Source organism: Rana temporaria, chromosome 3, assembly GCF_905171775.1.
Source record: "Rana temporaria chromosome 3, aRanTem1.1, whole genome shotgun sequence".
Classification (NCBI taxonomy): Eukaryota; Metazoa; Chordata; class Amphibia; order Anura; family Ranidae; genus Rana; species Rana temporaria.
The window spans coordinates 77,677,321-77,690,680 of record NC_053491.1 but is presented as its reverse complement, the minus strand read 5'-3'; the positions used below and the strand labels follow the sequence as shown (position 1 = coordinate 77,690,680).

Below are 13,360 nucleotides of genomic sequence, written 5' to 3'. Positions count from 1 at the left end.
TGAGCAAGCTCTTCACTGATTAAGGATTAAGTTAATTTAAATGGCAAAAAGGGACTTTGCAATTAATTGCAATTCATCTGATCACTCTTCATAACATTCTGGAATATATGCAGATTGCCGTGATAAAAACTGAATTGGCAGACTTTGCGAAAAAATTCATATTTGTGTCATTCTCAATGTTTGGCCATGGCTGTATTTGCGTTCCGACGACATTACGCCTCTCCAAACAGAGATTCTGTGAAGTGGCCGACAAACTTAGTGGAGGAGACTTGGAGGAGACGCTGAGAAACGTCGTATTTTTATCTGCATACACCCCGCATTCCCTGCCCACCTTTGTAAGTGCAATACGATCTTTTCCATTAAACCTATTTTAACGCAGTATACACTATGGATCTTTCTTTTTTCTCATTTCTTTGAGATATTATTGATTCGATCATCTGTATACGTCCAGTTCCAACCTTGAGTCTTCAGGGAGAAGTTAAACACCCCATGCACATACTGACCACTGACCGTGGTCACAGCTTCTGGTAAGAAGACTGCATCAACAACACTTTAGTGATCTTTTTGGTGGAAGGAGTATAAATCATTTTGGCTTCACTGCACAATACTTACCGTATACAAGAAGAATTCCTCTGATTTATACACATTCAGTTGTGGATTATTGCAGGGCTCGACAAATCCCGGTCGCCAGGTCGCCATGGCGACTAGAAATAGGCTCCTGGCGACTTGGCTTTTTGTGAGCTGGCGCCATCTGGTGGTGAGCCGTTGGTATTACAAGTTATTACCACCAGATGTGTAAGCTGGCGCCATCTGGTGGTGGCCGTTGGTATTACAAGTTAAGCATTACAAGTTAAACAGCAATTCTAATGTAATTTTTCACTATTTTCACTGCTATATTCTTCCCTCTAATTAGAACCCCAAAACATTATATATATTTTTTATCCTAACACCCTAGAGAATAAAATGGCGATTGTTGCAATACTTTCTGTCATGCCGTATTTGCGCAGCGGTCTTACAAGCGCACTTTTTTGGGAAAAAATTACACTTTTTTTAATTAAAAAATAAGACAGCAGTAAAGTTATCCCCATTTTTTTAATATTATGAAAGATAATGTTACGCCGAGTAAATTCATACCCAACATGTCACGCTTCAAAATTGCGTCCGCTCGTGGAATGCCGACAAACTTTTACCCTTTAAAATCTTCATAGGCGACGTTTAAAAAAATCTACAGGTTGCATGTTTTGAGTTACAGAGGAGGTCTAGGGCTAGAATTATTGCTCTCGCTCCACCAATCGCGGTGATACCTCACATGTGTGGTTTGAACACCGTTTACATATGTGGGCGCTGCTCACGTAAGTGTTCGCTTCTGCGCGCAAGCTCGTCGGGATGGGGCGCGTTTTCTGGCTCCTAACTTTTTTAGCTGGCTCCTAGATTCCAAGCAAATTTGTCAAACCCTTGATTATTGGGACTTTATTCTTAGTTTATTACTCTCAGTGGATTATCACGTTCACTTATTTATGCATCTTTTTAGATTGTGCATATTTATACAATTTTATATGCCCACTTTTTGAATATTGGTTTGTATTCACAATTGTTTTGCACATATATGTTGTTTATTTTCCTGAATCTGTCACATTGTATTTTGGGTATTATCAATATAAATTTTTTAGCGCCGTACCTCATACTTAAACACTTTTCCAATTTTGTATCTACAATTTCTTGGTACTGGCAGCACTTTTTTCAATCACTTTGGTTCAGCGCATTATTTTTTCCAAAAATATTTTTTGGTTTGTTTTTCCTATCCATGGCTGTATGTATATATTGAGAGAGAGAGAAAGACAGCAGTTGATTTTAGTTTTCTAATGTCAGAGGTTAGGTGTTTAGTGGTACAGTTGGAGGTTTCTTTTACTTCCAAGCCATTAAGAATTTCATCATGGGTCTCCTCGGAAAATTACGCACAACACAGGCAACACACATTGGCTGACTTCGGAAGTATGGGAACTGGGATGAATTCAGCATTGAAAAGAAGTAAATAGGAAGAAAAAAAAAAAGACTTAAAAGTGACATGGCACATTGCCCAAACAGATCCACCCCAGTGAAATATGTTTTCATCACAATCCAATGATTCCATCACATGGCTTGCAACTCCCGTTCCTCTTTGGAACCTCTTTTGCTTTACTATGAGCTCTGAAGAAAATAACTGCCGGGCACTGAGAACAGCTCCATTAGTTACTGGATATTTACACGATTATTATTCGGTCATGTCTGTTTCAGATCTAAAAAAAGCTACAATCTGAGAAAACTGGCAGGATCTTGCATTCATCTGTAGAATTTCTGTGTCCTTGGAGCCGACAGTTTAACATACTGTTTCTATTACTGTTCTTGTTTTGGATTTCTGTCTCACACTTGTTGCATTCCCCAATGAAGGCTGAGGGATGGAATTTGATTTATTTGTATAATATCCCATAAACCAGTGTTTAATTGAATTAAAGGGAAAAGTGCACGTGTTACTCCTGTTCTGCAGAGGAATAATGTTTTAGCGGTTGTGTATTTTATTTTTAAGTCATGCAGCACCAAGTCTATTGGTACTGTTCCTAAAGCATCACTCCAGGCAGAGGGTAAGTTATGAGCTATCCCACTCTATCCATATCCAAAAATACTAATTTTTAATTAAATTAATTAATTAATTTGGATAGAATTGGGAAGTGTTAGAGCCTTTGTCAGTTTTGTATTATTTTCATTGAATGTATTTCCCTTTATTTTTTTGTAAGCAAGAGTTTTGCCGCCTACACACGATCGGAAAATCCAACAAGAAAACTGTGGATTTTTTTCCGACGGAATCTTGGCCCAAACTTGTCTTGCATACACACGATCACACCAAATTCTGACCGTCAAGAACGCGGTGACCTACAACACTATGACGAGCCGAGAAAAAATAAGTTCAATGCTTCCGAGCATGCGTCGACTTGATTCCGAGCATGGTTTTTGGTGTGTTAGAATTGCATACAGACGATCGGAATTTCCTCCAAGAACTTTTCTTGTCGAACCAGCTCTCAAATTTTTCTTGGCGGAAATTCCGACATAAAAATTCACATCGGACTTTTCTTGTCGGAATTTCCGATCGTGTGTTCACGGAATTAGAGCTTCTGCCAATTTATTTATTTATTTTTGGTTCTCAGTACCTTCCTTTTCCAGGAATTACTGCACCCTTATTTTGTGTACTTACAAACTGTACTGTACTGTTACAAGGACAGGAAGTGAGAGAAAATCTTTCAAATGTAGTCACAGACCGAAATAAAATCAGACAGAAGTCCAACTCCAGGTTAAAAAAAAAACAATAGCCCAACAGTTGTTGAACTAAAAAATGCTGCTTTCTCTGCAATACTTACCATCCCTCTCATGCTGTCTTTAAAAGACACTCGCTCCATCCTGCTGCTCTTCCTATTGTGAGGGATTAGCTCGTGGGGATCACCTTTTCTGAAATCACAGTCTGTAAGCAGGCACTTTCTTTTAAGTCTGGCGGATGCCAGATTTTATTTATAAACGGTTTGCAGATTAAAATAAACAAAACAGTAAATTAAATCCTTGCCGTCCGGCGCTAAACTAAACAAACAGGATCTCCTCTCTATACAGTGTGGGGCTAGTCCCTGACACCCACAAAACATGCAGTAAAGCAAACCTTTTCAATCCAGCACTCAGCGCTCCCCTCACTCAGGTCCCTTCCTGAGTTTCAAGCCAGAGCCCTGTTGTGCTCTCTTCCTGGACATTTAAAGTCCAGCTGATTGTGGACTCCAGTGGACCCAAACATCCGGACCGGAATCCTAGCCAGGCCCAGAGGCTGTAAAACCCGGAATGGATTCCGGTTCAGTCTCTCATAATAGAACGTATGCGAGGTGAAATGTACCTATGATCATGTATCGCACCTCGCATACTGTCACATATCCTCCCCCTCTGCTCAAGCCCCTGCGGCTGAGCACTTGACCCAACCATACAGTGCACACGGGAGAGGGCATCTGCATTATTTTGGAGCTTCCCTGGCCTGTGCTCCACCGCAAATTTAAAAGGCTGTAGAGCAAGGAACCACCTTGTCACACGAGCATTTTTCTCCCTGTTGTCACACATCCACTTCAGGGGAGCATGGTCTGTGACCAGCTTAAATGACCTCCCCAGTAGGTAATACCTCAGGGAGTCTAAGGCCCACTTAATGGCGAGACACTCCTTTTCTACGATGGCATAATTTTTCTCGTGCTTGTTCAGCTTCCTGCTCAGGTATACCACTGGGTGCTCCTCACCATCCCTGATCTGTGACAGTACGGCCCCTAGTCCCACCTCAGAGGCATCCGTCTGTATAACAAACTCCTGGCTAAAATCCGGGGTTACTAGTACGGGTACCATACAAAGAGCCTGTTTTAACTTCTGAAATGCCCCCTCGGCTTCGGGGTTCCATTTGACCATGACCGACCCCTTACCCTTCGTTAGATCGGTCAAGGGGGCGGCAATGGTGGCAAAATTGGGTATAAAACGCCTGTAATACCCCGTAATGCCCAGGAAGGCCCTCACTTGTTTTTTATTGACTGGTTGGGGCCATTTTTGAATTGCCTCAATCTTATTGGTCTGCGGCTTGACCATCCCCCGGCCAATAATGTACCCAAGGTATTTGGCCTCCTCCAGGCCTATGGCACATTTCTTTGGATTGGCCGTGAGACGTGCTTCCCTAAGGGAATCTACGACCGCTTGTACACGGAGCAGGTGCGATTCCCAATCTGGGCTGTGGATGACCACATCGTCTAAGTACGCCGCTGCATACGAGCGATGTGGTCTCAAAATTTTGTCCATCATTCGCTGGAATGATGCAGGGGCTCCGTGCAGACCAAACGGCATCCGCTTATACTGAAACGAGCCCTCAGGAGTGGAAAAGGCAGTCTTCTCCTTGGCCAATTCAGTAAGCGGTATCTGCCAATAACCTTTCGTTAGGTCTAGGGTCGTTATGTAGCGAGCCTGTCCCAACCTGTCCACAAGTTCGTCGACCCGGGGCATCGGGTAGGCGTCAAATTTGGACACACTGTTAAGTTTTCTAAAATCATTACAAAACCTAATACTGCCATCAGGTTTTGGGACCAGCACTATGGGACTTGACCACTCACTGTGAGACTCCTCGATCACATCCAACTCTAACATATTTTTTATTTCTTCTGCAACTGCCTCTCGCCGGGCCTCTGGAATTCTATATGGTTTTACATTTACCCGAACCCCTGGTTCCGTCACTATGTCATGTTGGATCGTGTTGGTCAGTCCGGGTAAGGGGGAGAAAAAGTCTCTATTTTTCTGCACGAATGCCCTAACGTCACTTTGCTGTGCTACGGACAGGGAATCCGTGATGGGAACGTCAGGTATCACGGGTATCCGGTCTGTTGGAAGTGGGGACGTGGCCAGTAAAGTCTCTCGGTCTTTCCAGGGCTTTAAGAGATTTACATGGTAAATTTGGTGTGGTTTCCTTTTCCCTGGCTGGTAGACTTTGTAGTTTACCTCCCCCACCCTTTGGACAACCTCAAAGGGACCCTGCCACTTGGCTAAAAACTTGCTTTCTACCGTGGGAACCAGTACCAACACTCTGTCCCCCGGGTTGAAAGTACGGACCTTGGCACCCCGGTTATAGACCCTCCTTTGGGCCTCCTGGGCTCGCTCCATATGTTCCCGTACTAGGGGCAGAACGGCTGCGATTCGGTCCTGCATCAAGGAGACATGCTCTATGATGCTCCTATATGGGCTGACCTCTCCTTCCCACGTTTCTTTAGCAATATCTAGCAGGCCCCTGGGATGCCTACCATACAAGAGCTCAAAGGGGGAATAGCCTGTGGAGGCCTGTGGAACCTCTCGTATGGCAAACATGAGATATGGTAGCAAAAAATCCCAGTCTCTCCCATCCTTGTCGACCACCTTTTTCAACATACTCTTCAATGTTTTATTAAACCTTTCGACCAGACCATCTGTCTGGGGGTGGTAGACAGAAGTACGGAGATGGGAGATTTTGTACAATCTACACAATTCCTTGGTAACCCTTGACATAAAAGGGGTGCCTTGATCGGTCAAGATCTCTTTTGGGATCCCCACTCGACTAAAAACCTGGACTACCTCCTTGGCAATAACCTTGGCGGAGGTGTTACGCAAGGGTATGGCCTCAGGATAGCGAGTCGCATAGTCCAGGATCACCAGAATATGCTGGTGACCTCGGGCAGATTTCACGACCGGCCCCACCAGGTCCATGCCAATCCTTTCAAAGGGGACCTCAATTATTGGTAGAGGAACAAGGGGGCTGCGAAAATGGGGCGATGGTGCTGACATTTGGCACTCGGGGCACGATTCACAGTACTCCTTGACCTCTGCATGCAAACCGGGCCAGAAGAATCTTTGGGTGATTCTCTCCCTGGTTTTTTCGACCCCGAGATGTCCCCCCATTACGTGACCATGAGCCAGGTCTAGCACCACCCTGCGAAAGGGTTTGGGAACCAGTAGCTGTTCTACCTCTTCCTTTCCATGTTTTATCACCCGATATAACAAATTGTTTTTAATTGCCATGTAGGGAAAGGACACCACCCAATTAGGATCCACCGGTTCCCCATCCAACACCTTAACATTTTCCCTGGCATTCATGAGGGTGGGCTCTCGCAGCTGCTCGGTACAGAAATCCTCCCTCCTGACCTCCAAGTCGGGTACCACATTTTGGCTACTCTCCATGTCAGGGTCAGGCGAGGTTTCCTGTTCGTTACCCTCAGGCTGGGTGCTAGCTTCTAAGTCCTCCGGTTCCCCAGCCATGGCAGGGAATGGTGGAGGATCTCCGGCCTCCTCGATCCCACCAACAGCCTGCCCTTCCCTTTGGCAAAACGGGTCTGGTGAGAGTTCCCGTGTTTCCCCAGTAGGGGGAGCGCTATCTACGGGCCTCCCTTCACTCTCCCATAACTTCAAAAAATGAGGAAAGTCTCTCCCCACTAAGGCTTCATGGAGCAGTGAAGGTACCACCCCCACTGAATGTGTTACACAGCCCCAGGGGGTATCAACCTCAACCACCGCTGTCTGGTAGTCCCGAGTGTCCCCATGGATGCATATTACCCCAATACAACTGGGGTGTAGTTTTGCGGGGTCTACACATGCACTCCTGACTAAGGTCACCACACTACCAGAGTCTAGCAGGGCTGTAAGAGGCTTGCCATCTATTGAAATAACGCACATTTGTTTTTCAAGGCGACTCTGACTTGTCGCAACACATGCGACCTGTGCAAACAGAGAAATGCGTCTTACCCTATCAACATAATCACATTGCATAGGTTCATCATTTAGAGGGCAATCTGCAGCAATATGGCCTAATGCATGGCAACGAAAACACCGTATTTGCCCTACCCCCAGTCCTTTTAACGGTCCCAAAAACCTTCCTGGCTTCTTTGGCCAGTCTCCAGGTCTAGGACCTACAGTCTCATCTGCTGTAACAACAGTCTTATCCACTCTCCCCAAACTCTTGAACCCCGGAACAGTCTTACCCGAACCGTTGGGAGATCTTGCACCCCGAGACACACCGAAGTGGGGCGTAGGTGGGTTTATCAAGTCCTCAGTAGCACTGTACCTCTCCACTAGGTCCACCATTTGGGCTGCAGTGTTGGGGTCCCCCTGTCCGACCCACTTTCTCAGGGTAGCAGGGAGCGCACGCAGGTAACGGTCCATTACCACACGCTCCACAATCTGAGGGCTGGTCAGAGTCTCTGGCTGCAACCACTTCCTGGTGAGGTGGACCAGGTCAAACATTTGTGATCGGGGTGGCTTGTTGCTGGAATAGGACCACTGATGCACGCGCTGGGCCCGGACTGCCATGGTGACACCCAAGCGTGCGAGTATTTCTGTCTTTAGAGTCTCATAGTCCTGGGCCTTATCTGGTTCTAGGTCAAAATAGGCCTTTTGGGGTTCTCCTGTTAGGAATGGGGCCAATAGTCCCGCCCACTGCTCTTTTGGCCATCCTTCGCGGTCAGCGACTCTCTCGAAAGTCGCCATGTACGCCTCAACATCATCCGCCGGTGTCATCTTTTGCAGGTGGTAGGAAGCACGTACAATCTTTGGTTCCGCTAACACCGGAGGTGCGGACCCCTTTTTCAGTTCCACCAGAGCTTCGGCGAACTGTCGGTTCATCTCCTGCTGGGCAGCGTGTTGTGCTGCAACGGCCTCTGCGACTTGGCGGTGTTGTGCTGCAACGGCCTCTGCGACTTGGCGGTGTTGTGCTGCAGCGGCCTCTGCGACTTGGCGGTTTATCTCCTGCTGGGCAGCCTGTTGTGCTGCAGCGGCCTCTGCGACTTGGCGGTTGGTTTCCCGCTGGGCTGCATTGGCCTGTAGCAGGGCCTTTAATATTTCTTCCATTTTCAGAAAAGTGCCCGCTGAATCCACCACGTGTGAGGGATTAGCTCGTGGGGATCACCTTTTCTGAAATCACAGTCTGTAAGCAGGCACTTTCTTTTAAGTCTGGCGGATGCCAGATTTTATTTATAAACGGTTTGCAGATTAAAATAAACAAAACAGTAAATTAAATCCTTGCCGTCCGGCGCTAAACTAAACAAACAGGATCTCCTCTCTATACAGTGTGGGGCTAGTCCCTGACACCCACAAAACATGCAGTAAAGCAAACCTTTTCAATCCAGCACTCAGCGCTCCCCTCACTCAGGTCCCTTCCTGAGTTTCAAGCCAGAGCCCTGTTGTGCTCTCTTCCTGGACATTTAAAGTCCAGCTGATTGTGGACTCCAGTGGACCCAAACATCCGGACCGGAATCCTAGCCAGGCCCAGAGGCTGTAAAACCCGGAATGGATTCCGGTTCAGTCTCTCATAATAGAACGTATGCGAGGTGAAATGTACCTATGATCATGTATCGCACCTCGCATACTGTCACACTATGAATCAATGATGTAATAGATGCACTCCTTTGGGGTGTGATATCATGCTGGGCTGGGCTAGTACATGCTGGACTGGGCTAGTACTGCTTCACATTATGGTACTCACTGGTACTATATATGTGTGCTGCTCTATGCAGGAGGAAGGACTGCCCACTGCTGGTGTGTAAAAATAAAGGAAAAAGGTAGGTATGAAAAAAAGGGGGGGCAAAAGTTCAGAGGTGCTTTGTTCCTACTGTTTACCCAAAACTGAAACAAAAATGTTGTCTGGATTTGGGCTTTAAATTCACAAACCTGTCTTTATAACAACTTTCCATCATTGTCTACACACAAGGAACCACATTGAGACAGAGAGTACCAGCACTGATGATAAACCTGATGCTATGTTCTGCACAGTCCTATAATCATAACATGTGCCAGGAACTTAACTGACTGTGCACACCTCCAATGCAGTGGCAGAGCTGACTCTTTTTGCTAAATGCATAGCAGTGTTCCGGGATCGATTACCTCACAGAAACGGTACCTCCTCCGTTTATTTATGTCTTCAGCCAGACAACTCATCCTGTCCTATTGGAAGTCAACCACCACTCCTCCCTTGTCACATTGGGTCTTGATTATGAACGAGACTATGAGAATGGAGGAGATGCTGGCTCTTGACAACGACACCTTTAATTCATATAAACTATTGTGGCTCATCTGGCTCCACTTCTCCTCCTCAGATACTCTTGCAAATATGTTGTCAACTCCGACATGATCATTCTTGCATGACAATAGGACAGGCTGAGTTTGTATCTTAGGGTCCCCTCCCCCCCACTGGCCCTTAATTACCCTTCTTGATTGTCTCATCAGCAGCTCCCACACTTTTCTTTGATCTCTTCTTGCTTACTTTCCTTTTGTCTTTCTTTCTTTTTCCTCTTTTCCCATCTTTTCCTCCTTTTTCTACCCCACCCCATTCCAGACTCCTGATCCCCCATTTTCATTTTTTCCCTGTCCTTTCTTTTGGTTTTGCCATTCCCTCCCAAAAATGTTTTGGTTACAATCTTGCCATGAATGACTATTCTCTTGTGGCCGAATCTAATTCTTATATCACTTCACGGTCATTGATGTTAATATTGTTCTGCATTGTGATAAGAGTTTTGCTGTGGGCGATTGCCATTTGGCTGACTCATCACACAAGCTTACCCGTGACTGGTTTCAGATTGTAACTCTATATACTGTTCTATGTATACTCTGTTGAAATACCAATAAATATATTTTCAACCCTAAATGCAAAGCAGTGGCTTTGTGCTTGAAGAAAATGGTCTGGGTAATCAATTGGTTGAGAAAACTGTATACCAGCCTTTTCCCAACCTTTTCAGCACACAGGAACCTTTGCTAAACTATTGCTAAAAAGTACTATATCTACAACTCATGATACATTGTTGGGATGGTCAATGGGAAGTTTGCTCCTTATATTTGTGGACACTGGGAAGAATTACCCCCTTGCAGATAGCTGAAAAGATCAATGATGTCAGTGGGAGGCATACATTGCTCATTGCTCAAGGAACCCCTAGCAACCCACGGAGGAAATATTGAAAAATAATTGGGTTTCCATACACCTTAAAGATGGCAAGCATTCATTGTTCGTTTAAAATTACTTAAAACATGTCTAAACCTAAGGACACACACTGATAGTATTGCACCTGTCCTTAAATATGGTGGCTTCTTTAGTTTTCTTTTCTTTTTTCACACTTTTGTTTCACATTTTAACCTAGTAATCCTGCCATTAACACACTTCCTATCCTAGGGTGACAACTGTACTGAGCAGCATTATCAATCTAGGATGGAGAGTGTGTTAGGACTACATAACAATGTGTTAGGACTGATAATGCCTAGTTTTCCATAACAAGGGGAAGTGTTTTGTATAGTCCATGTAGATAGTGGTGAACAATGCTAACTAATAACAACCCAGAGGCAGAGAGCACAGGAAGTTGACAACTCACAAAATGTCTGACTGGATGTACAGCTACTTTTCTTTTGCACTTGTCAAACAGATATCATAAAATGCATTTAAGTGCACATTTAACAGAACAAGAGGGAGAAAATAGAATAAATTCATTGTTGGATTTTGCATACACTTTAAAGTTTGAATTTTGCATCTCTTTTCCGTTATTTTAAGGAATAATTGAAAAGCTGATTAGACAGTTTTCGAGATATACTTGGGTTTAATAATTTTCTCAAATGTCTCAAAGGTATATTTTGTAATTCATTAAATATAATTGAATATGAGTAAGTGATTTTTTTTTCTTTTAAACTTACTAAAGTTAGGTTATCCACCATGTTAATAAGTGTATACTATACTTTATTCTTCACTATAACCATGTTATATCTTATCTACTTATTTAAGTCTATTTTCATTGGTGTACCAAGGTTTGACCTTGGGGGTCCAGGTCTGACACCTGATTAAATGCCCGATTATTTTCCCATCATGATTCCAACAGAACTATAATCAATACAGCAGTGAGTTAATCTGAACACATGTTCATTCCTTCATTTATGTATTTTATATTGTATTTTTGTATACTAAGAGTTTTTAATGTGATGAGAAGACATCTCGGATGTTCAGTATTTGCACTGGAGCTTAACAAAGTTTAGCTACACCACTGGTTATTGTTTTGTAACGGTACAGGTGTTCCTCTACAGCAGTGTAACAAATTTAGTCTTACATCACATAACCACAGTTTCCAGAACTTCTTGTGAACTTTTCTGCTAAAAAGTCAAGGCTATGCCAGTTTCTGTTTATGAAAAGTTGAATCGAGCAATTTAATTGAAATGTAAAATGATGAATAGAGAATTTTCATATGTCCATTGGTTGGCAACCATTTCCAAATGTGTGCCGTATTTTCTTTCAATGTTCATGGTTATTGGCACTTACTCTGTATTTCTGGTTATGTTTACAGGTCCCACAGAGGATAGAACAACAAAGTGGCACAACAGACAATATTAGCGCTGGGTCTGCTGGAGTTTGGGGCAGCTGGGGACCTTGGTCCGCTTGCTCGAGAAGCTGTAGCGGTGGTGTTATGGAACAAACTAGACCCTGCCTACCAGCCAACTACCATGAAAGAAGCTACCAAGGCCCAAATCACCAATATCCTGCTGCTGAAAGAACTTCCAGCAATCAAAACACTCTTGGCCATGAGACTGCATTGAATCCACACTCTGGTCATGTTGTATCTGCCATTCGGACATCGGTACCATTACACAGAAATGGAGATAATACTAGACTCAGTCCCCCAGCTGTCAATGATTTTAGTCATCTTGGGAGGGGAATATTAAGAGGAAATCGGCAACAACTGCCACAAGGGCATATCTCCAGACTTGATAGAAGGTATTTTGTTTTTGTTTTGTCTTGATATAGTTTCCTTTTCTAGTGATAAGGGACCTATGTATAATTTCCACGAACCTGACTAGAAAAATTAGATGCTTAACAGCCATGTTCTGTGTGGTGTGATTTTTACCATTCAAGGTGGGCCTTATGCCTTGTATGCACAGTCAGAATTTCTGATGGAAAAAGTCCGATAGGAGCTTTTCATCGGATATTCCGACCGTGTGTATGCCCAATTGGACTTTTTCCGTCCGTAATTCCGACAGACTTAGAGAACATGTTCTCTAATTTTCCGACGGAAAAAAATCCTATGGGAAAATCCGTTTGTCTGTGTGGAATTCCGACGCACTAAAAACCACGCATGCTCAGAATCAAGTTGATGCATGCTTGGAAGCATTGGACTTCATTTTACTTGGTTCGTTGTACGTCACCGCGTTCTTGACGGTCGGACTTTGGTGTGACCGTACGTATGCTAGACAGCTTGAGCGGAATTCCGTCAGGATTCCATCGGAAAAACCACCTGAGTTTATTCCGATGGAAAAAACAGTCGTGTGTACAGGGCAATGGTTAACATTTTCAATGGGGGAAAGGCACATTTGAATGTTGTGGTTAAATACAACCTGTTTGAGAATTTTCTTTATTCACAAACCTTAACAAGTGAGACAGAAAAACAGACAATGCTATCATGGATGGATTACAAACTTCTTGGCTGTATGGCTTCTACTAGGAGAAGTTCAAACGCCTAGCAAAAAGTAGATTATGTGAATGGTCATAGACTAGATATTCCTGGACTAGATACAAGTGCCTATTATCTTAATGCAGTTTCTTTTTTAATAAAATAATTGACTGTTTTGCAGAAATATCCCTTACAATGTAAACATTGGTAATCTTTTTGATTTATACTTATGTTGGTAAAATTACTGTGAGATCAATAAAAACCTGCTTAACTTTGGTGAAACACTTTTTAGGTTAAATATTTGTAAACACTGCTAGTTTTTACATTTGTAATGACTGTAGTTGGTTCACATCGGTCACAGGGTACAGAGCCACTCTGGTTGACTCTGTACAATTTGA

General features: G+C 43.9%; 1 protein-coding gene across 1 annotated transcript in view; it reads left to right on the top strand.

Annotated features, from left to right (window-relative positions):
* The window catches only part of THSD4 (thrombospondin type 1 domain containing 4), an 894,854-nt gene that overhangs the window by 212,913 nt on the left and 668,581 nt on the right, over positions 1–13,360 (top strand). The window contains exon 4 of the mRNA XM_040342787.1: positions 11,862–12,289. Within this exon, the coding sequence (XP_040198721.1) occupies positions 11,862–12,289 (428 nt within the window). The remainder of the gene's footprint in view (positions 1–11,861; positions 12,290–13,360) is intronic.